General features: G+C 38.7%; 1 protein-coding gene across 1 annotated transcript in view; it reads right to left on the bottom strand.

The window, feature by feature from the left end:
* Window positions 1-6: 6 nt before the first annotated feature.
* LOC114356782 (papilin-like) overlaps window positions 7-24,787 on the bottom strand; it is a gene marked incomplete at its 3' end in the record, with an annotated part of 82,427 nt that continues 57,646 nt past the window's right edge. The window contains exons 2-15 of the mRNA XM_028310138.1: window positions 14,749-14,824; window positions 10,197-10,375; window positions 9,051-9,194; window positions 8,284-8,434; window positions 7,845-7,968; window positions 7,376-7,456; window positions 7,122-7,297; window positions 5,014-5,146; window positions 4,404-4,626; window positions 2,971-3,091; window positions 2,469-2,648; window positions 1,559-1,735; window positions 828-1,007; window positions 7-142 (exon numbers count right to left, since the gene is read on the bottom strand). Of these exons, the coding sequence (XP_028165939.1) occupies window positions 7-142; window positions 828-1,007; window positions 1,559-1,735; window positions 2,469-2,648; window positions 2,971-3,091; window positions 4,404-4,626; window positions 5,014-5,146; window positions 7,122-7,297; window positions 7,376-7,456; window positions 7,845-7,968; window positions 8,284-8,434; window positions 9,051-9,194; window positions 10,197-10,375; window positions 14,749-14,824 (2,081 nt within the window). The remainder of the gene's footprint in view (window positions 143-827; window positions 1,008-1,558; window positions 1,736-2,468; window positions 2,649-2,970; window positions 3,092-4,403; window positions 4,627-5,013; window positions 5,147-7,121; window positions 7,298-7,375; window positions 7,457-7,844; window positions 7,969-8,283; window positions 8,435-9,050; window positions 9,195-10,196; window positions 10,376-14,748; window positions 14,825-24,787) is intronic.

The raw sequence follows: 24,787 nt of genomic DNA, 5'->3' as shown, positions 1-24,787 counted from the left end.
TTTTACCTTCGTTGCAAGGGCTCAAGTTGCAGGCCTGCGTGCTGTCAAGCACAGAGGCGATGTCGCAGTCCACTGCCGGCTCGGTCCCGCTGAGGCACATCACGCGGCGGAACTGCTCGCCTCCGTCACAGGGCGCTGTGCACTGGACAAACAAATAGAATGATAAAATCCTAAGGCTACGGTCAGCTATTAAACGCTATACGCTGCATAGCCTGCATACGACGTCAGCTTCAACGTTCCTATCGGCGTCCACCATCAACGTCTGAAAGAGACCATAATAGTACATTTCTACAGAAAGCATTGTGACGCCGCTGTACACACACGGAGACCACAGCCTTAGGTGTACTCGTATATTGAGGTTTTTCCACTTTTACTATAGACAGCTGCTTTTCTAATCAAAATTCAACTGACTAAAAGATGAGGCTGGAGTCGTCTACTTGCTTGGCGTCTAAAGCTACTCAAACAATTGGTCAATTGGAGAGGATCTTGGTCCTACAGGGTCTTGGACTAAATGACGTCTTGATGAGAAAAAGAAAGATCACAATCTCCCACATTTTTCATCCAGTCATCTTGATCTGTATGTGCTGTTGAAGTTCTGAATAAATTAAAAATAAATTTTACACTGTCAGCTAGCATGGTCTATCATTGACTAACCTCAGACCAAGGTCCAGCGTACCACAAGGCGGGGCACTTTTTGACCTCGCAGTGAATTAAAAAAAAAATATTCTCGTTAGTCCTACCATCAAGTCCAGTGGGATGAACGGGAATAAAAATTAAATAGAAGGGAAGCTTGGTGGAAAGAACGGGAATAATCCACATTGTCTTACCTCAGACCAAGGTCCAGCGTACCACAAGGCGGGGCACTTCTTGACCTCGCAGGGCCGGGTGTCGTTGTACTTCTCCTCCTGGTCGCAGCGCTCGTCGGCCACCTTCAGAACCGACTCGCCGTCGAACATGCCGCAGAAGACGCGGCGGGTTTGCACGCCGACGCCGCATTCTGCTGAACACTGAATAAGATTTGGGGATGAGAATTTTTTTTTTACCACGATGATAAATAAATAAATGATGAGAATAATACGAAATTGGAATCACCACAATGAAGATTTCGACGTAGGTTAGGGTTAATAATTCCATTTCAAGGTGTAGGTATGTGTCAAATGGGTAGATTTATACATGTAATACAAATATTGTTTGACCCTTTTACTTGTTTAATCCAATAGGTAAAATTTTAAGTCACCAGAATCCCAAACTTTGCGTCGGAAAGCATTGTTGCGGTTTAAATACTGAGGGCATCGTGGTAAATAAGGAACGTAGGATTAATTAGATGTTTTGCGAGAAATTTTCTTACCTCCGCTCCGCTAACAAGGTTCGTTAGGGAAACCATAGAAAAAAATTGGGAGCTCCCGTACTCGAAAATGAGCGCAATGAATGAATCAAAGTAGTATTTTATGTAGCTGTTCAAATATACTGTTCTTTTATTATGCAATGGGTTCAGCTGCATGTGCTGACTTTGATGTCTGAAATAAAAACATTTTTATTTAATTATCAAGATGATCACCTTGCTCCACTGAGTGGCGTACCACTGGACTTCACAAGGAGGTAGCTTGGTGCGGTCGCACGGCTCCTCCAGCACTGGAGTAGGATGATACGAGCAGAAAGTGGAGTTCACCACTTTTCGGTCTTTGGTCGCGCACACAGCACTCCGGGTTTGCACTGTCGATAGGCAGTTGTCGCACTGGAAAATATATTTTATGTTAAAGGTCATAAAAGACAATTTCTTACTCTTCTATTGTCTGGGTTGTATAGCGACTGAGGATAAATATTATTCCCGCCAAAGGGTGTCTGACATGATTGATGTCGTAGATATGTGGCGCATTTTGACAGTCAAGAACTCGTTGACATTTAGAAGTCGTCCCATTGAAAAATAGTTATAAATCCGTATTAGCAAGAGTCATTCGATTACTCGAAAGGATCGCGACTCAGCGATTTGTTGTCGTTGAAGTTTTGTTACGTAGTCCTAATGAAAACAGTTCTAAATCCGTGTTCACAAGGGTCATTTCGATAGAACGATTACTCGATAGGATCGCAACTCAGCGATTTGTTGTCGTTAAAGTTTTGTTACGTGAATAAGGCTACTGGTCGTTTCAAAACTCTTAAGGCCTGGTTTAGACATAGCTATAATCGCACGGTTGCTGGATAGTTCTCGTACATTAGCATTAACCGCATGGTTACCGCTTCAGTGCCTTGCAAGTGAGAACTACTAGAAGCCACGCGGTCATTGCCCGTGTCAGAACCAGGCCTAAATCAATCAAGAATGGAGAATCTAAAAATGCAAAAAATATTCCAAAGATGACTTTTTGAAAGTGTCTAGCTTTTTTCTCACAAAAGGTATCTAAATCACAAACATTAAACAAACTATTCTAACGTCCTCTTGTAATCAGTGAATGTGAATTTCGACTCGTTCTTACCCCAGTCCAGTCAGTGAGGACCCAGTCGACTCCCTCGCAAGGGTGCAACATGCAAGCCTGCTCCGCGGGAGGCTTCTCGTCCACGCACTCCTTGTCCTCCAGGACTTCCACGCGGCCGTCCGTCTTCTGGTAGCACACCACTTGCCTGGTCTGCTTGCCTTCGTCGCACAGTTTGTCGCACTAGAATACGGAACAAAATTGTAAAGTTAGGTATAAATTAAAGAGGATTGTAATTGGAATTCATTGATGTTGCAACAAAAGGTGTCAATTACCCTACTGTTGACTGAGTTCGGTCTTTGTCAATCGCTGGACTATATTTCTATTGACCACACTTCTAACACAAGTAGGTAAGTGTTAAAGCTTAGCTGTAAGTAAATGGACTTGAAATTTTAATTACAAGTCCATTTCAGCATCGTATTATAAGCTATTGCTATCAAAATAAGTATTACTTTATTATTGTGTTATGTAGTCTTCTTTTAAATATTTAACACTAAGTACTCACAGGCTTCCAAGGTCCGGTAAACCAGGTAGGGCAGGGGGCGTCATGGTTGCACTCCTCGAACTGAGCCGGCATGGGGCCCAGCAGTTCCAAGCACTCCTTATTCGCGACCACTGTTGGATTTCTGAAACAAGGTATGCCAGTTTAGAGAGTGTAGAGAATTTTACACCTTTTTAAGCTATAAATATTACGTGTTTTATTGAAAACTAGCTGTGAACACATAACAATGATGTAGCCAAATAACCCTCACTCCCACTTGTTGCATATCATCAACACCATGGAACTATTCAAATGTTCTTAGGTAGGATAATCTGTAAGATATATTTTCGCTTGAATCCTCTCCAGCTTCAACTACAGGTATTTTGAGGTCAATAAGCCACTTATTCGGGACTATCCCCACCTCTCATTCACACTGCTGCAACTCCTGTGTAGTCAGGATCTACAGCTTCACCGCCAATAAAAACTCAACCAGTGCAGGACAAGTTTGACTCATCATCATCGTCACCAGGTTATTTAATCCCCACTGCAGGAGCACGACGACTCTCCAGCTCCAACTACCAGCTCTTTTGAGGTCAACAATGATTCACCTATTTGGAACCATTCCCACCACTGCAACTTCTGTGTAGCTAGGATCTCCAGCTTCACCTCCAATAAAAACCCAACCAGTGAAGCCCAGTTTGACTCACCTATTCGCAATGATCTTCTCGCAGTACAGGTGGCGATGCCTGGTGCCGCCCTCGCCGCAGTGCTTGGTGCACTTGTCCCACTCACCCGTGACCCACGGGGCGGCGCACGGGTTGTTGTTGCAGGTCTGGTTGGAGTCCGGATTGAAAGCCTCATTGAGAATTATTTGGCTCGAAGGACCACTGTAGTTAGTAGACTGTAGATAAAGGTACCTACATGATCTGCAAGTCTTACTTTTTCGCCTCTCCTGCTTCAACTACCAGCTATTTTGACGTCAACAGTAGCTCACCTATTCGAGACTATTTTCGCCTCTCGATCCCGTCAGTGCAACTCCTGTGCATCCTGGATCTACAGCAGGACCGCCAGTTTGACTCACCTATTCGCGATGATCTTCTCGCAGTACACGTGACGATGCCTGGTGCCCCCCTCGCCGCAGTGCTTGGTGCACTTGTCCCACTCGCTCGTGACCCACTGGGCGGGGCACGGGTTGTTGTTGCACGTCTGGTTGGAGTCCGGCTTGAAGGCCTCGTTGCAGAATAACTTGGGGTCGAAGGACCACTGTAGTTAGTAGACTGTAGATAAAGGTACCTACATGATCTGCAAGTCTTACTTTTTCGCCTCTCCTGCTTCAACTACCAGCTATTTTGACGTCAACAATGGCTCACCCATTCGGGACTATTTTCACCTCTCGATCCTGTCACTGCAACTCCTGTGTAGCCAGAATCTACAGCAGAACCGCCAGTTTGACTCACCTATTCGCGATGATCTTCTCGCAGTACACGTGGCGATGTCTGGTGCCGCCCTCGCCGCAGTGCTTGGTGCACTTGTCCCACTCGCCCGTGACCCACTGGGCGGGGCACGGGTTGTTGTTGCAGGTCTGGTTGGAGTCCGGTTTGAAGGCTTCGTTGCAGAGTCCGTCGTCCACCACGTCTAGTTCTTCGCGGGTCCGGCACGTAACGTTGCGGGTTTGGATACCTGAAGAACAAAAAAATCTTAGGTAGAATATTTTTTTATTAAGCCCTTCACAATTTAGGTCCTTAAAAATAAAATGAACTAGGCCAGGGATTTGTAACCCAAAGTGTAAGGGACTGGTGCCTGGAATAGGTTTCAAAAGAGACACCTACCTTATGCTACGGGTCACCAGGCTCCACCCCCGGTTCGGATTCTTATTAGTATTACATTAAACAAGCCGTTCTGAATAAAAAATGTGTCAGACCGGACTTTTTGTAAGGCAGCATAAGGGCTCGTGAACGACACGCCCTAAGACTATAGTTAAATATGTATGTAGATGAGCTGACGGTTTCTTACTTCTATTAAGTATATCTAGAGAAAACAAATAGAACTCTCAGAAAGAAGTAATACCTCCACCACATGTTTCGCTGCAAGGCGTGAACTCATCGTGGACCCAGTTGTACTCCTGGTTGGGCGGTGGCGCTAGTGCTTTGGGTATACTGTATTCGTACTGAATGCCCACGTTTGGCTCTTGTAGGAGAAGCTGAAAACAAATAATAACTTTATGTTTATACAGGGTGTTTGGCGCATCGTGTGCCAAAATTATTTGGCGGATAGAATGGGTCATTTCCTATATTTTCACCCCCCATAACACGTTCCATGTCAGGCGGCTACTTTCATATTAAGTTTTTTAGTAATTTCACCAAAATACCCAAATCGCATCATTTAATTTCGATTTAAAAAAAAACTACTAAGCGTAGCCTCAAAGTAAATATTTTGTTTTGACGTGCATTGATATAGGGTTGCATCAAATCTAAATTTACTGGCAAATATCATCTAGTTTTTTTTTAATTCAGCTTTGAACTTTTCCGAAAAGTTAAAAATGGACTGAACATTTAAGTTTACATGGCTATAAAAAAATAATTAAAAGAGATAGCGATCTTCGGATTTTATCAAAACTTCTCTAGTCTATCCCCATTCAAACGGTATACTAATCTTGTTTAAATAATAACAACAACTTCACAAATTCCCTAAATTAGTGCATTGACTCTATTCGGACTGATTTGCGAAATTTGTGTTTATAGCCCCTTTTTGTGTGAATAACACGTTAAATACCTACAGGTAAAAAATATTTATCTTATGCAATGTAAAAAACCTTTTCTCTATCGTTTTTCAATGTGGATTTCTTGAAATTAAAGACGAAAATAATTATTTTGATCGTTTATTAATTATTACAAATTTTGTTCAAAATGTCCGCCTCGGCAACGTATACACTAAGTAACGACATCTTCTTCTAATTTAGACTGGCCCTATACAGTGGCCTGCACGTTCCCCAGACCTAACTCCGTTAGATTTTTACGTCTGGGGACGAGGTAATGAACTGGTGTACGTAACGGAAGTTCAAACATTAGAAGAACTACAACAACGAATAGAAAACGCCTTTATAGTAATAAAAAGAGAAATGAGGCTGCATACGACAACAGTCGAAGATGTCGTGAGTGTATACGTTGCCGAGGCGGACATTTTGAACAAAATTTGTAATAATTAATAAACGATCAAAATAATTATTTTCGTCTTTAATTTCAAGAAATCCACGTTGAAAAACGATAGGGAAAAAGTTTTTACATTGCATAAGATAAATATTTTTACCTGTAGGTATTTAACGTGTTATTCACACAAAAAGGGGCTATAAACACAAATTTCGCAAATCAGTCCGAATAGAGTCAATGCACTAATTTAGGGAATTTGTGAAGTTGTTGTTATTATTTAAACAAGATTAGTATACCGTTTGAATGGGGATAGACTAGAGAAGTTTTGATATAATCCGAAGATCGCTATCTCTTTTAAAAAAATTTTTATAGCCATGTAAACTTAAATGTTTAGTCCATTTTCAACTTTTCGGAAAAGTTCAAAGCTGAATTAAAAAAAAACTAGATGATATTTGCCAGTAAATTTAGATTTGATGCAACCCTATATCAATGCACGTCAAAACAAAATATTTACTTTGAGGCTACGCTTAGGTTTTTTTTTAAATCGAAATTAAATGATGCGATTTGGGTATTTTGGTGAAATTACTAAAAAACTTAATATAAAAGTAGCCGCCTGACATGGAACGTGTTATGGGGGCTGAAAATATAGGAAATGACCCATTCTATCCGCCAAATAATTTTGGCACACGATGCGCCAAACACCCTGTATAATTGTGCAGAAATGTAGACTTTTGCATTATACCTATAAAACGCAGAAAAATCGTGCCAAGAATTGTAACATCATCATTTTCCCTCTAAAGTCCATTGTAAAGTAAAGACTTCAACGACACATCGAGTGGAATGTCTGGACATTTTATCTAGTGGCTTCAGGATCAGAAGCATGGAAAATAAAACTATCATAGGAATTAACCTAAGAGAAGAGTTAAGAAAGAGGTAAGACCTTAAATTGGAGACGAGCGACCAATGGTTTGCTACATAGGTTTATTTCGTTTTAACAGCATAGTATCCTCGTTGGTACATATTACTTACAGATAAGAAAAGCGCTTCATTCGTCGGTCCCAAACACCTCAGCTTGTCAGGCGAAGGCAGCCCGTTCTGGCTTCGCTCGTAGTGCCACGTCGCCCCCGCGATCTCTATGCTTCGAGGGAAGTCGATGTGGTAGTAACCGTTCAGGTAGTATGTGTCGTTCGTTGTCGCTCTTAACGCTGTGGGATAAACATCATTTTACTTTGATGGACGATAAACGAAGTAGGTATGTACCTACAGATTTATGATCCACTTACCTAAATAATTACTGGATGCTCTGACTTCTCTAATATAAATGTTGGTTGCCCCAGCAGGTATGAGAAGTATGTCGTTGTATCCTGAAAACCAATGAAATCATTAGACAATGTACCCTGGGCGTCGCAGATTCTTGGAAATTTGGCAATTACTATAAGGTTACCAAATTGAAATTTGTTAGTACTATAAAAGCAATTACTATGGTACATGATGGAAAACGCAGCGTGGAATGTCCACCCACAGGGCGCACCGACGACCTCATAAAGGTAGCAGGAAGGCGCTGGGTGTAGGCCCCTATCAACCAGTCAATAGATATCATTGACGGAGGTCTATTTTTAGCAGTAGACGTCCTGATGATGATGATGGTTGATGTGGTGAAATTGATAAACGGCAATCGTTGTTCAGTTCACCAATTAGTGAGTGGCTGGTCCTCAGAGTCTGTGAGGACCTGGGGTTAGTCAATGGACCCACCATTCCTGAGATCCTGTGTGTCCAGAATGTTGTCTTCAGTGTGGCAGTTGGTGCCATTCCCGCGGCATTCCCGGCACTTGTCCTCGCGCGCTGCTGACCCCAGCATCATGTCGCAACCGACAGGCTGAAATAATATTTACCATTGCAAAATTTACCATTTTTAATTACTACTTCGCCGTCTATGGCACCTATAGATATTATTCTTTTCAAACTGTTATTCTTGTTCCTCCATTTATATACTCCTTGACGATACTCAGTCATGCAGACGATAACTTTACCATCGTGAGTTAAAAGATTACAACTCCATCTAGCGGTAAGTAGTTTTCGTGTGCCACGCATACGATGCTTCAGAAATCTTTTTATAAACAAAAGTACGAAACACATAATCGCCAGTCTTTTCTTTTAGACTTGTTTTTTTTTTTTAATAATTTTAGTTTACCTGGCAGGTGCCGTTGACGCAGACGTCGAAGGACTCCTCGCTGCACCTGGTCCCGTCGACGACCTGCAGCTTCTGCCGGTAGTAGAACCGCTCGCCTCGCGGCATGCAGTTCAGCTCGCACGGGTTCGGACCCTTTGTGTATGGCACCCATCTGGATAATAATGGCAGAAGCTTGATCATACATCTTTTCAAGGTTCCAAACGCTTAATATAAAGTATATTAAGTGTTTGATGCTAGAAATCTTCTTGAAATATCACATTAAAAGTCAAAAAAGACTTTGGTAAAGAGATGGTGGTGGCTTATATTGGATTTAAAGGTACGAAGCGCTGACGCTATACCTTCTTCACCACTACGCTACAAAAATTTGCCACCACTTAGGAATTGAACCCGAAACATCTGGGTCTAAGACAGGTGGTTTACCAGTACACCTCAGAGGCGAGTTAAACAACAAAATATTACCTCGATTTCACTTATTTTTTTATATCTTTTTGCATGCTATAGGTACTTTGGTGAAATGTGTGATCTAAAGAAACATAATAATCTATTGTACCATCTATTTATTCATCAGCGTGAAATAGTTCGTGACACCAAAGTAAGTAGGTATAAACTACTTTACTATAGTCAAAAAATTCACAACACGTCTTTGTTAAAATTGGATTAAGGTTGTGTTGTCATCTTTTTCACCAGTCTGGGTGTCACGAATTATTTGACACTGACTGTACCATTTTCAAGCTAAATAATTGATTTAATTGGATTTGATGACTCACTTGTATTTGATTCCCTTAAAGGCCACGTCGTCGAACTCCGAGCACTGTTGGGCGCGGAAGTCCTGGGCGCCGTCGGGACAGTCCTGTGTTTGGCACGAGAAGAACTTCGTGTCTCCTCCCCGGCACAGAGGCTGGCCGTCTGGTCTGGAACAGAAAACATCAATTTCTTATAGTCAGGTATTTTTTTAAGGATGTAAAGTCAGCGGTTCCCAAACTTATTTTGTCTACTGCCCACTTTGAGAATAAATTCTTTTTAGCGCCCCCATTTGTAGTGGAGTGTCGAGTGCTCAGTCGGTGTCTAAGAGTCCTCCTAGTAAATGACGCCTCTCAAGCCTCTACACAACGTCCCGATTTTTTTTTTCTGAGTCTCTTACCGCCCCCCTTTAAGCATGCAGAGCCCACAAGGGGGCGTTATCGCCCACTTTGGGAAAGACTGTGTAAAGGGATACTTATGGAGAGCAAGCATTGTAGATTAGTGGTTCGATATGCGTAAATGTTGTGTTTCGTGGTAATTTTAGTTAATTTTTATGAAATAATTTTATCTTACAAAATCGAGACGAGAAAATTTAAATGCGTACAAAATTCGTGTCCAAGAAAAAAACAAAAGAACATCGAAATTGTTCGTCGAGAAAAATGTAGTGCACACGCATGCAGTTTTCTTAGTGGCCAGTGTTGCGCGGCCAAGGAGGCGGCCTTACAGTAACAGTAGGTAACAACGATTGATTTTGTTTATTTTGTAATGTCTGTCCTCTGCTAGGAATTTTGCCAGTGAAGCATTTGACGAGTCACTCGTGATGTTTATTATAAGGATGCTGTCTAGCGTAGTACAAACTCAAGTCTGAACAGGCTCAGGTCTTCAAACAAAGATAAAGAATTTTCACGTCTTCTATTCTGCTTTGCTTCTCTAGCTTTATTTAAGAAACAGAGCATGCTTCTAAGAGCGCCTTCAAATTATAGGTATGCAACTGTGCTAGAAAAATAAAGTCTAGAAATTGCATGAATACTAGTATAGTGTTGCTGCAAGCGCGCCACAATGGCACTACTGCAGCGCTTCCTCGTCTCTAATTTGAAGGCGCCCAAGTCTCATGTACGAGTATGTCTATGTCTGACTACGAGTATGTCTCAACTCAAAACCAAGATCCTTACCCAACTTCGAGACATATCCTTTTCTGGCTAGCTACACCCCCGCCGCACGTCCGCGAACACGGCGAGACCTCCCCCCACTCCCCCCACGCGCCGTGCCCCTCCCCCCCTGGTATCACGTATGACGATGAGAGGAACAGCCCGGCACCTTGCCGTCTGTGTCTGCTTCGGTGTCCGTGGACCTTTAGAACAGAACAAGGTGGTTTTTAAGCACTGGAATGTTTATGGAATAAATTACTATGACTATGACTGCACGACAAGCTAAAACACTGTAATTTGGCATGTTTCAAGAAGACTGACGCATCATAATACGGGACTATTACCACCTCTCTTTTCCACTGCTGCAACTCCTGTGTAGGCAGGATCTACAGCTTGACCGTCAATAGAAACCCAACCAGTGAAGATCAAGTTTGTCCCGGGGGAGAAAGTTAAAATGACATCTTAATGTTAAGGAATCAGGAATGATCTCATTTGAAAACTAGAATAGGTACCTACCCGAGTTTATCGCACTAATATTAGCTCCCAGTGGGATCTGAACTCGTAACTGCAGCTGTTATCGTAGTCGATAAACAAACAACCAGAGAGGCGTCAATATGCAGGCTATGAATAAAAATTTACAAACCTCTACACTGCGTATCAAAACATTTAACTACTGTCCGTCTCGCTTCAATAGTATCTACTAATTTCAGCTGTTAATTAAAAATTGGTATTTTCAGTGTTCCGCTTAAACGGCTATTTCTAATTTGTCACGGAGTTCCTTAAGTTGACTGAACTAAGACAATAGATTTGAGTCTAACAGAAAGCAAATGATTCATCCGCGACCAAATGATCTTGGGTGGCAGTCTATTTAGTAAATGAGATGATTGATTCTCTAATTGTTTTTGTCGCCATATCATCGCTACTGTGATTGTTCGTTTTTTGTCGTCAATCTTAATCCACGGTTAGCATGTGGGTGTTTTTCATAATATGGCACTTGGTTGAGTTCAGTATCAGAGAAGTGAAAGTAACTATGTAACTAGTTTGGTAGATAACCAGTAGCTGCCTACTGAAAATTGCTTTTTTGTCGACCAATGGCATATCCAAGTACAGAATCATACTCTGATTTATTTTTAGAAAACATTAAAATAAAACAAAACCACGCCAAGTGGGAATCGAGCCCAGGATCTCTTCGAGAGTCGAGTCTCTTCCGTAAGAAAACAAAACTCAAATCACTGCACTGACGTGTTTTGTGTCACTGAATAAAACATTTAATTTTCATTTCATTTCACTATTTTCAGTGAAGCTCATCTACTTTATATCTCAGATAAACGCACCAAAGCAATGCTGAATCAGGTAGCGCCGGAATATTGAAAAGTGAGTAGATAATAATCACTAACGTAGATGAAGCATTTTCGTCATGATTTTACTACTTATAATATTTATAACCAAAGCAGTTCAACGATGGCTATTGTATTCAACAAATCAATTTGCGATTGCCGATGGAATAATCGAAAGCAGCTTAAGATGTTCAATCTAACTTATAATGGTCTGTCGGCCATTGCATTTGAATGATTTATGGACTGCACTCCTCGAGCGTGGTTCCCGCATACGAAATGTTGTGGTGAATGCACTTGGGGCTAGTCCGGAGTGTTTGGAAGAGCAACTACAAGTAAGGCTGATGATACATCGCAGGTTTGCTCAAATAACTTGGGCATAAATGTTATGAAAGAAATTAATTATACTATATGTCACCTATTTGTAAAATGATGATTTGATGCCAACATTATTTTAGTTAAAAGTAAGATAGATAACTTGTTGCTTTTATTCAAATAATATTAAGTAAGTAGTTCATAAAAGGGTGTTGACGTAATTTTAGTCCAGAACTTTCCCATTATAATCTTCAATTGTTGATGTGATCATGCGTAAGACCTTGGCATTCAATTGTGGCCAACAAAGAAATGGCCACTTTTATATTCTTGATGACAATATTCTTAAACGAAGTGCTTGATTAACATTTGTTGTGACCTCGTTTCTCGGTTATTTTAAGTCTTACACTGTAACGAACAGACTTCTTCTTGTTGTTAATAATTTTGTTCTAGTTGCCCAATTAAAAAAAATTGCAGAACTTTAAGAAATAAAGTCAATGGCGGCCATAAATGTTGTTAAGACAAAAATAGCAAAATGTAGAGTCACCAGTCTAAACGCACCCTTTCTTCTAAAATGCCGATCACTGCGGGAACTCGCCGGCGATGGTTCAAATAAAATGTTATGACGATAAACAGCTTGTCATATCTTCAACTTTCTTCTGACTCCTGTCACGTCGCAATAAGATTTATATTCGTGTATCACTGCGCTGTGTTGCAACTCGGAGAACCTCGAGTGTATGCACATGAATAACGATTGATTTTAAATTATAAATGACAGTTTATTTGGATAAGTCGACGGACGCACCTGACGTGAAATTGCTTAGAAAATTACGGGAAATGCAAGTGACGAGGTCAATATCTTATTGCTGTCTAGTTCAACTCTTGGGTGTTAGGTTGTCTATTTCAATGACTAAGTGGTTATTAAGTTGCTATTTATAAAGTTTATCAAACAAACTTTTTTTTTTAAAACAAGTTTTTTTTCGTGCAATAAAATGATAAGCGTCTTTTTTCAGATTCGAGGGACATGTTTAAGTTTAACAAGGCAGGCATTTGACCGCAATCGCACCTGATGTTGAGTGAGATTAGTTGTTTTGATGATCCTTCAATGCTTATAATACTTGAACTATTTTTATGAATTACAGTGCCAATTTTATGACAAAGAGATTTCTTCCATGACGAACTGTTCAGCTACAGCCTGTCAAGTCTTAAGATTTATATGCTTCCCATTGCTTTGCTAGGATGGGTCATGGGTCCCGAAATAGCCAATGATCGCGAGTGAACGACCGATGACATGTCATCACTCCCGTCAGTCTTGGCGCCGCTTGATTGCTTTATAACTTCTCAGCCTTGTCTATTACATTCGATCTATTAGTAGGGCTGTCGAGAGGAATAGAGCTTATTTACACGATCTTCTGATCCTTTTTTTCTGTCATGAGAATTTTAAGTAAGGAAAGAAAGAAAGAAAGATACATTTATTACAATGGACATCACACAAATAGACATAACAGTGGCACATAATAATGGATGAAAAACAAAAATAAGAGTAAACTGAGCAGCCCACTGCAACGGGATCCCACTCAGCATATGCCGTGGCCCACGGCGACGAAGGCCACGGCCAAGTGAGACTCTATCAGTTATAAAAGGATCTATTCGGCCAATAGTGGAAACAAGGAAACCGAGATTGTTTCAAGTAGGTGGTTCCTGTTAGGACGATACTGGAAGCTTCCTATTGTTTCTTGTAAGTTCTGCAGCAGGTACATAAAGGTGATAATGGGAGATAATGTAATATGAAGTAACTATATAATTATACATAATAAGAAACGATAAGAGACGCCCGATCTAAATAGAGAAGTGTAGGAATTAATTAGCTAGATACTTGTTACTTTAATTAAAAATTTTCTACCTTTTGTTCATATCTACTTAAATTACATCTTTAATACATTCCTACACAACCCTATCCCAAATACTACGAGTCTCGTCCAGACCATAATATTAGAATGGTCTCACGCTGCGCTCAGTTCACGAGTGGCCGAATCTTCGCCGACATCGTAAAAATATAGTAGAGTTATTAAGTAGGTACCTCGTCGAAACTGAGAGTTATGGTTATAATTTGAAGAAGAAATGAAATACATATTAGGGGTCAGGTTTACTGATTCGTGAAAGCATTTCAGATGTTACCTGACATGAAACGTTACGTTATCTAATAAATTCCTGATAGCTATCTACCAGATTTTAACTATCCGAGACTAAACAACAAACGAAGCCCTTAAGAGTTGTAGTCTATCTGGTAGATAACTAGCCAATATTAATTATCGAGGAATATCAGTGGTCAAACACTAGTTGATAACGGGTTCCTTTCTCTATAGATTGTAGTTGAATCAGGTTCATCGCATTGGAAAGTTTCCTGCGTTCATATTGTAAAGAATAAAATAAATTAATGTGTCATAGGTGGTCAGGTCATATAACTTGCCACCGCAAATGGGTGACATTTATCGATTGATGCAATCATTTGTTTCATTGAAGATGATTGAACACGGGTTGTATCGAATTCGGCAAGTCCGTTTCTCTGATTGCCACACTTATTTGCATCGTAAAGCACCAGCAACGAGGTTCGTCTCAAAACAATCGACACCACTAAAATATCGATGTCTTTATAGTTGTAGAGCTGCATGAGAGTGTATTGTATGGCTGATAAATTGTCCAAAAGTTGACTGATATTTTAATAGAGTTTAATCGCGAGGCGTGTAAGCCTATTTGGTAGAGTCAAATGGTCAGGGAGTTCTGAATACTGGTTCATAGCCACTTTAGCGGTTTATACACACGTTTTACTTTTACAGTTCATACTCTACTTAGTTACTATAATTCTATGGGTCATCATTTATATGGCTCTTTGTAGGAAATAAAACGTATGATAGTAAAAGTGAACTTACATTGTGTGTGTAGTGATGCCTCGACGAGGTCCATGTTATACAATTGCTTACTATGATGGCTGCCACTAGCAGCGATCTGTAAAGAAGAAAATACATTTTATTAAAAACTATATTATACCTATGTATAAATAAGTAGGTAATAAGGATAGATATTATAGAACACTCTTGTTCTGTTTTTGCAATGTGCTTTAAAAGCACATCTATTTAATTAATTATAATAAGCACTTCTTTTCCTATTGTTCAACAAGTCTACTGAAGTTTTTACTTTTTTGGCTGTTAATTTCATTTTCTTCGATAAGAATTGTGTCATAATTTTATTATTATCATACCTACCACGTGACTACATTACGACAGAGTACAGAGCTGAATTATAATTTAAGAATATTAACCCATTAATCTCCTCGTCAACACAAACCGAGCCATCGGTATTATGATAACTGCGCGCGCGCAGGTTGCGTCGGTCACGGCCGGTAATTAGCTCCTCTCTTTGTAATGAGCTGTGTCCCGTGGGACGCTCGGCCCGGGAATTTGTGGGACACGGGACGAAAGGTGGACTTATGCCCGTTTTCACCATCAATCCATAATTTTTAAGTGACCCCTTTGAAAAAAAAATTCCCGTTATTTGTTATCATAGGGGTCACTTAGAAATTAGGAATTTATGGTGAAAACGGGCATTAGTCCCATTGTGCATTTTTAAAAGACGTTCGCACTGCAACTTTAAATTCCTATTTTTGTTGTAATTTGATAATCTGCATTTATCCAGTTTTTTTCAAGTAAATTAGCTTGTTAGTAATCATAATTAGGTAATATTAGTTAACATGAGTTTAATTTACCTATATCTACTTCACATTTGTGTAAAGTTAAAACTACTAGTTAGATGGCTCGCGAGGTCAATGCATGCACATTTGCATTTTCTGATAAGTGTTATAAACTATCGTCTAATACATATAATGTATTATTAGAGATATATGAAGGATGGCCTAAACTAGGTGTTCTCGTAGGTATTAACGGAAAAAGAGTTAAAAAAGTTTGCTATAGTGCTGAACGGTTATTGATATAGTTTGCGTCGTTAAAACGTTTCGATCAGACCAGCTGGTCTAAAAGGCACGTCGTGATAAAATCTTATCGATGATTTTAGACGACAAATGCATAAGCTTATATATTAAAACTTATGGCGGCGCGCATCTTAAGCACACATTTTGGTTCCTGAGATCAACCACCCAAAAAAACTCGACAGCTTTGTAACATAAGTAAAAGTATAGATATTAAACCCTTTCACTAAATATCATCCCAAAAATCCTCTTTCCGCTCGTATCTCACGCCTCGCACCTGCTTCCTAAGATGTTATCTACCACGATCCTCTCCATCCCTAGTCCTTTATCGATATCCCCATCGAATATTCGATAGTTCGTAAACGACACCGCGAGATCACGTGATACGCGTTATTTACATACCATTACCCGATATAATTGGGCCCTAAAGTGTTAAAGATTGCATCTCGTTATGATACTCATTACAGATACGGTTCGTCTGCGTTAAAATATTCAGTGTAATAGCGGGGTTACTTTGTCTTTCCTGCTCTGATTTATTTATTACTAGCTTTCCGCCCGTGGCTTCGCCCGCGTGGAATTTTGTCTGTCACAGAAAAACTTAATAGCGCGCGTCCCTGTTTCAAACACTGGGATAAATACTATCCTATATCCTTTCCCGGGACTCTCATCTCTATGCTAAATTTCATCAAAATCGGTTCAGTGGTTTAGGCGTGAAAGCAAGACAGACAGACAGTTACTTTCGCATTTATAATATTAGTATAGAAGTACCTATAGATGAAGAGGAGAGGAGAGGTTTTTGAATCTGTGAGGCTGAATGATTCACTGTCTTTGCTTCTGGCGAAAAAAAGTCTACAGGATCGAGAGTAAAAAAATTGAAGAAAAAATTTAAAACTCTACTCCTACGTGAAAACCGCATGAAGCTTTAGCTTTTGCAATAAATAAAATTCATTCATACAAACAATGTTTTTAAAATTTTGGCGTAAGAAATTACCTACGTAACTTAACTAGGTGATATGTCTATAACTTAACAATGATTAATATATTTTTGAGACATCCATACACAATGGACTGGGACCGAAGTTCAAATATAACTATAAAAGAACCATACATAATAAACAACTAACCAGCCACTTGCCTAAAATAGTGACTATGTCATATTACAACGTCGTAATGTGGTGTTAACGGTGTCAAGCGTCATGCTAAACAAATTTAATTTCGCATTGTAAGCCTTGAATGTAAAAACTAAGTGCCCAAAAATTGTCTTCAACTTGGCTCATCGGATCGAGGTCACGATAACGCTGGTGCATACTAATAAACCAATCTCAAAATCAATAAAACAAGCTACATAATTAGCTCAAAATCAATAAAACAATCTATTGTCAATACATTGTAGATTTATAGTGCTTATTTTAATGATGTTACCCTCCTAAGATTTAAATATTTTTGCATTTAATGTTTTATGGGTTAAATCTGGAATTCAGAAGGTTTACAAGTTCCTTTTAAACCTCTTCTGAATTTGAAGTATCCCTGAAAGTTGTAGAGTTTCAGCAGAGTAGATAAATCAAACAGCTTCATACAAATCACAGGTTTCAGTGCCTAAAATGTCATCTATTTCACTTCTAAATCTAAAGTAAATCTCGCTGAAAACTCTATAAAACACACATAACTCCCTTTTTCATATTTATCTGAATGTCATTTAACAGAAAGTAAGAACGAAATAATGAAAATAATGTCTTTGGTGTTCTACCAGAGCTTTTTCATGAGTCAGCTGCAGCAGCATCCACAATCAAGATACTTACAGCTTTGTTCTAAAACCAATTAACTGTATTTTCTATGTAGGTAAGTGATGGGTCAAGACTTGGATCCTTTTGTCAATACGTCCTCTGAACTTCCCTCAAAGGACCTGCATTACTCACAATCGAGCAAGGCTGCAAATTTTAATATTACTAACACCATCCCGCCTGTTTCGAATCTGAATGAATTTGAACGAGGATCGTTCATGCACTGCAATTTTAATAATATCCGGTGGCCATTGTCATACCTAATTAGCGATCATTATTTGATAATGCAGTGTAATTGAATATCTAAAATGTTGCACAAAGAACTCGTTGATACATAATTTTATTCATAACGCGTGAACGGATTAAGTATGCCGTGCTTAGTAACCTTGTTTTACATGCATAAATCATAAGTTTTGGTTACCATTAGTGAGAGCTAAATTAGCCCTGATGTCCTAACATAGGTGTCTGACGATTGTAACACTTGTAAAGATGGTAGACAGTAATAAAGGACCGGGTTGATTGATATAGATTATCACGGTATCTTTTCTTTTTACATACTCGTAATAGTTACTATGTATTACTTGCCTGGGAAGCAGAACCAGAATCAGTTGAATCCAATATTTGAAGCATCTTCTAGGTACTTTGAAAAAACCTCAGAATAGAGTATAGTTACTTAAGCTAACATTAATTCCGATCAGTTTGTTAAATTAACAATTTGCTCAAATCAAATTGAAGTACGTATGTCAAGGGTGCAAAATAGCCAGTTAGTTTAGCGTCAACAACTCCATTACTAATTCTAATAAAATACATGTGGAACCTTGCAATGTGAAAAAAGAACATCAAAGGGACAGGAACATGAAAATGTAATTTTTTGCGCTACAAAACGATTTTAAAAACTCGTTGCTAGGCGTAAGACTAACAAATCAACGAAGCTATATTACTTCGCTGTTGTAAACATCTTGGGCAGAAGTAGGAACCGCGAGTCAGGAAGCAGGTAAAAAAGGGTCAAGTTTGGCGATTCTGGAGTTTGTTTCTCGCGTTACTTCTCCAATAAGTCACTATCAAGGGTTACTAAACATAGTGTAAATTAATATTTTTATACAAATACAAAATTTTCTTAAATTCTTCGTTTATTCAGTTGTAAACTGATAGCTTATTTTCACATTATGTACCTATTTTGCAAGCATAAAGCAAGCAAGATTTTTAATTCAAGTCAAAAAACCGTCACCAATGGTTTCACCGAAATTAAATTTAGGCCTCGACGAAGGGCAGAAAATACCAAATTACTTAGCTCTTTAAAATGTAATTTCAGTAAATTAATTTAAAGTTATTAAAGTTAATCCTGTGTTCAGTCATCCTCAAAGGGCGTGCGGAACATCGCGGAAACTCTACCGTGCTCCCAAATATTTTGTGCTCAAAGGAGCCGTCGCACGCGCAATAAAGCTTGCAAATAAACAGAGGGGTTCATTGACACTTGCAGTAAGGATGTACCGAATTCGGGGAACGGGCTCATGCTCTTGGTATAGTAGTCGGGTTTTTGAAACTACAAAGATTTAGGTGGCTGACGGAAGACTGCATGCGGAAAAAACTTCTCTTTCGTCTAGTTTTGTATGGCCAAACTCAGGCCCTGGTCTTCTTAGTACCATTTAGTTCACAGACAGAGGGCATAGATAAGGCTAATTGTTTATAATTAGTCTCTTATTTTTAGCATAATCTTGTTTTTATTTTAGTAGCTCACTTAAGTATTATTTGTTAGCGTTTTATTTATTTTGTAGATGCTGGGTCTTTAGGTGTTGACTAGGTTTAAATCATAATATCTAAGTTGGATGAATATTTCATCACTTTACTGAATTTTCAAAAACTTTCAGCTTAAATCTGACAGACGTAACCTACTTAACGTAACTTTTTTCCTGATAATCCTCGTAGGTTTATACACAAGTAAGTATATAAGAAAATGTTAACTTAAGTATAAAATACGAGGTTTATTTGCATAGACGCTTAAACAAAGCATCAGTGTTGAAGTTGTTTGATCTTCGGTCTTGCAAATTGTTTGGTATTATGCAAAAGCCACGCAAATGAGAATCGAATTGTAGAGAAACCAAACAGCACGACTTGTGCAAATGTTGGAAGACGAACAACGTCTCCGTTGAATTTCAACAATGCTAAACAATAATCCAAAGATTGACTTTAAGTAAAAGTTTATTATCTAAGTACTAGGTTTAGCAAGGGCTGGTTTTGTAAAAAACATTTGTGCAATGCTATACTGTACTAGGAAACTTATTAGGTATCTTCAAATATCAATTTATACGAGTACGTTAGGTGGTCGTCAATGGGGAAATAAATCAGTTCAATCTAATTTGCCAGAGGAAAACAGAGCAAATGGAGGAGAAATACCTTATCTTATTAAGGTAAAACGTTAAGAAAAACGTTTTTTTTTTAAATCATCATTATCATTTCAGTCATAGGACGTCCACTGCTGAACATAGGTCTCCCCCAATGACTTCCACATCGCACGGTTGGTAGCGGCCTGCATCCATTCTTTAAAATACTGCCTCATATTGTACTTATTATGTTTATTAGTGCATAATGTTATTTTATTAATTTCGCACTACTCATTGTATGACATTCTACAAGAGCATAAATTGTTGCTATCGGTCATTGTCATGCTCCAATGTCTCTGTCAATCGAGATTTATTATCCTGATGGACTCGCTTGTTTGTTATATTCCAACCTAACTTGGAAGAAACTTTGGCTGATTGAGTAAGTTTATTTATATTTAATGGTTAAATGGCAGAGAGACATTTTAAGTTCGCCCTGTGTAGTAAGCACTTAGAAACTTAGATGTTAACTTAATTAATTAACTTACTTCGATAATATTGTTGAAGAAGTAGGTATGCTTTTGCATCTCGTAATCTAATTAGAGAGGGTTGTGGTTATGCTTTTGCTGTAAAGACTAAATGACATCTGATGATGATGATATTATGTAACGTTCAATCCTACAGCCAAAGTAAAGAAGCATTTAAATACTTTCTCACAAATAAGTAATTCCTTGATAAAGTTAACTTGATGACGCTACGAATGATGTTCAGAAATCGTTTTGTACTATTCTTGTACATCGTAATTAGCATTGTAACTATTTTCAGCTTCAGCCATTCGGTAGTTCTAGGAATAATAAACATTGGCTGCTAGTATGCTATAAAGTATAAAATCTCTTTGATCTGGGCTTCCTTAATCCACGTAACTTTCAGGTACCTAACTCTACGTATTGTTTGTAAGCATTTAGTTCTGATTTTCTCACTATTTAACAATTGAATTTCAACGCATGATGAGTAATTTTTATTTTGGTATTTTAAAGATTAACCTCTCAGCAATAAAATTGATCTGAAAATCACACAAACTGAGTTTCCTATAAACGCTTTACATAATTATGGTATCACTTAATTAGCATGCAAATAATTTTGTTTTTAAAAAAGTTTCTCTTGTAACTACCATATAGGTGCAAACTCTTTTTTAATTCTTTTTGTAAGGACCTTATACCTACATATTTCGTTTGTAGAGTTTACAGGACGGACAAGAAAAAGTAATTTAAAAACAACCCTGATTGTTTAATCCTCTTCCAAAGCTGACTCCAACCCTGACTGCCACACAAACTGGGGCAGCATAATTGAATGCCACGCCACTGCAATGGTGGAACCTGCCAGTTCCGCAGGAAGCAACCCGACACCTGCAATGGAAGGTCAGACCTTGGGACGCTGTCAATTAACATTCACTGTCAATGTTTTACAGGATCAAGGGGAAATAATGCGATATTTATAGCAAGGTTGGTAGCTAAACTTAGTTTTATTTGGTTTAAGTTTAGTTTGGCTAGACCACAGAGCACGTAATATGGGCTAGACTTTTCCGCAATTGTTTAACGCCGGATTTACAAACTATGCTTGCTTAAGTGAAGCAGTAAATCCAACGCCCAGCGTTGAATAGAGCTCTGTGATTGGTTCATGTGTCACCATGTGCATCCACGCCGCGGCTTGTGAGACCTCATAGTAATGTTTGTGAATACGGGCGTAATGCTTCTTATTTATGCTTAATTCATTTTTACCCGACTGCAATAGAAGGAGTTGGAAGAAGAGTTATGTTTTTCTTCTTTTTTTTTGCTAGAAAAAATATTCCCTAAAAATATCAAAATATGTTTATCTATCATAACTTCACAATCCAATTTGTTTTATTGCGTTTGCATCAGCACATTCATTTCGCTATGATATCACTATGACAGCCAGGATAATAATAGCCGTATCATAAATTTCATCGAGCGACTCACGTCCTGCCGACAGAATGCTAATGCCATCGGAATTGTATTAAAATGATGCACTGTATGTTGTATGAAGCGCCGCAGTCGTTTGTGGCTTGTTAATTGTCTTTTTGTATGCCTATTGCCTATGATAAGTTTGGTACCTAGTAAGGTTTGCAATGTGGATATACTTATGATAATAATAGGTACTTCACAAGACAATTCTTTATCTACGTTAAAATGGGAATTCTCTACAAGTCTTTATTTCATAAAGCTAGGTTGGGTACTTTGCGGTCCAGTGTATTTATAACATCAGAAAATAACAATTATTTTTGCCTCGAAGCCACTAGGAGGAACCAAACTCATGCCCGTATCAGTTTTAGGTGATGCACCTCGCCTCGCCATCAAATTGCCTTATCACGTATCTGTTTAAAATTATTTTGACAGCCTAGAATTCCATTCATAGGACCTAGATTTTGGCAAAAAGTACACCCATACGGTATTCTATTCGTATATGATGGTAATAACTAGATTTGTATGCTATTGATTATTATACATCATGCTATTGAATACCAGTAGGTAACTGTCTAGCACTATATCGAATCTATATTGTAAAGGATGCATAAAGATGTCAATGGGTTTCGTAAGTGCTAAAAACAATAAATGTGAGTTAGGTATTCTGGACGTGTATCATTTTTATTCCGGTAGACGTTTACACCCTTCAAAGTGACTGCAGACGTATTTTTGGAACAATTTTAGTTAAAAAAATCAATGATTAAAAATTAAAATAAATTACATACTAATTTACAAGAATATCTTTTAATATTAATCTTATGGAATCTGAGGTACCAGTACAGTAGTCCCAGTACGAAAGTATTACGGGAACATGTCCTTAGATGGTACATATTTTTGTACTTAATAATAAGTCAAGAGTAAGAAAGCCGACTCAAATCTTTGGCGTAACCGTATAAATAAAATTTTGAATGGAAGATGAGTAACACATTCACGAAACTGAAAAAAAAATCGCTCATGACCGCATACAAATGGCAGTGTAAACAACGGCGTCCATTCGCACAAGCTTTTACGATGCCATTTTTCAGGTTCAAAGACCACGTAAATCTAGCGTCAGACCGTTCAGTTTCAGTGGCAAAAGTAGTACCTAGCTATGTTTTCATATTTTCAGGTTTGTCATGTTTGTCGCTCATGCTGGCTCACGTTGTTTGCGAGGGATAGATAGAGTCAAAAAACAGGGGCGAAAAGCCTCATGAGTATACAAAATAATTTATTATATGAGACAATTCCAATAGGACTTCTTATACGGAAATCTATAACCTGCATAGAACATCAAAGCTCATTTAAGAACTTTTTGAAAACCCTATGAATCCTATATTGATGTCAATTTTGTTAAGTTTCGTTACTCACAGAATTTCTGTTTAATTTTAACAGATTTGTGCCTATATTCTCTTTCAGAGCCCTCTTAAATAATGCAAAACAACAAAGCTGCGCAAACGCACGCGACCGCCCGCGACGCCGACGCCGCAGCGTCTGGCCGCGCATCGCAAGCATCAAAATAACTGTTGTCGCCAAGTAACTTGACTTTAGCGGTGACGTAATACAAAGCTTTGTCATCATGACGCTCAGCTTAAAGCATTTGGGGACAAATATTTGTGAAAAGAAAAGAGCTTTTTACCTTCTACATCTTTAAAAAATACTTGCTACGACGAAAAGATGTGTCGTAGCGCTACTTAATCTGTAGCAGTTTAATACACGTTTGCGAATTTCCCTAAAACCTAAATCGCACATTAAAAACGATATTATCTTTACTACTGTTATTTAATACAACGACGACTCTACCAAGGTTCGTATTCAAAATCACCTTTTAAAACTATGACTCTACAATTGTTTATCGATCGCTATGTCGAATGTAGATAAACCAACTTAAAATCCAGCATAATCAACCCCTAGAGCAAGCACAGTTCTGAAACTAGCAATAAGCGCTTAACTAGCAAAATCTATTGCTTCGCTTATTAATGCCAATTGCTTATAATTACAGGCGACAGCCGCGACTAATTGCAACGCTGGCCCACTTTAATTATTGCTAATCCCGATAATACAATCAGTACACGATTCTGAAAGTTCATTAATCTTTTGCTAAGTGGCGTTTGACATGAATTTGGCTCGCATGTTAAATTGTTAAATTAGTGACAGAACTGCGGTCACGAAAAGATTGTAAATTTTCGCAGACATTTTTATTGTCCTAGCCATAGAATTAAAAAAATAATAAAGTTTTCGTATTTAAGTACCTCCTTCAACTCACATTTCTACAAACTGTTCTTTGTTTATCAGATGACAAATGGGCATTGGAAACACCAGAGGATTTAGATGGAAAAAACATTTGATGGTTTTGACATTACGGGGAATATTGCTACAACTAAAAGTCCTCCCAATAATAAAGAGGAAAAAGTCTTAACATCTGATTCAGTTTTTCTTTTAAAGAAAAAATACTAACAGCAGCAAAACGACTCTTTCAATGGAATAAAATATAATACCTAATATGAATAATGTAATTCGCAATGACACCATAATCAGTGCTAAAAATACCCAATGACATAATGCGTCGGACTTTGATGATAGTGTATCTGGCAGGCAATCCTGCAGGGCTACTCCGAAACGTTGTTTACTATCGTGTCTATCTGTCACCGTCACTCATGGTGGCAACTCGCTTTGTAAGAGAGGGATGGCAACATTCGAAACTTGGGATATAGTTTTTAGAGTAACCCCGCTGCTTCCTGATCTCATTATGATCCCAGCTGCGCACGCGCCGGCTAAGGCGCGGTGAACTCACGCGCAGACGAGTGCACCATTAAAATCGCATCAGATAGCTGAATCGGGCTAGGCGAGCCTTGGATTTCGTCAGGTAG

The sequence above is a fragment of the Ostrinia furnacalis genome, unplaced genomic scaffold, assembly GCF_004193835.3.
Source record: "Ostrinia furnacalis isolate ACB-3 unplaced genomic scaffold, ASM419383v2 OfSCF2912, whole genome shotgun sequence".
Lineage (NCBI taxonomy): Eukaryota > Metazoa > Arthropoda > Insecta > Lepidoptera > Crambidae > Ostrinia > Ostrinia furnacalis.
This window is presented reverse-complemented; position numbering and strand designations above follow the sequence as displayed.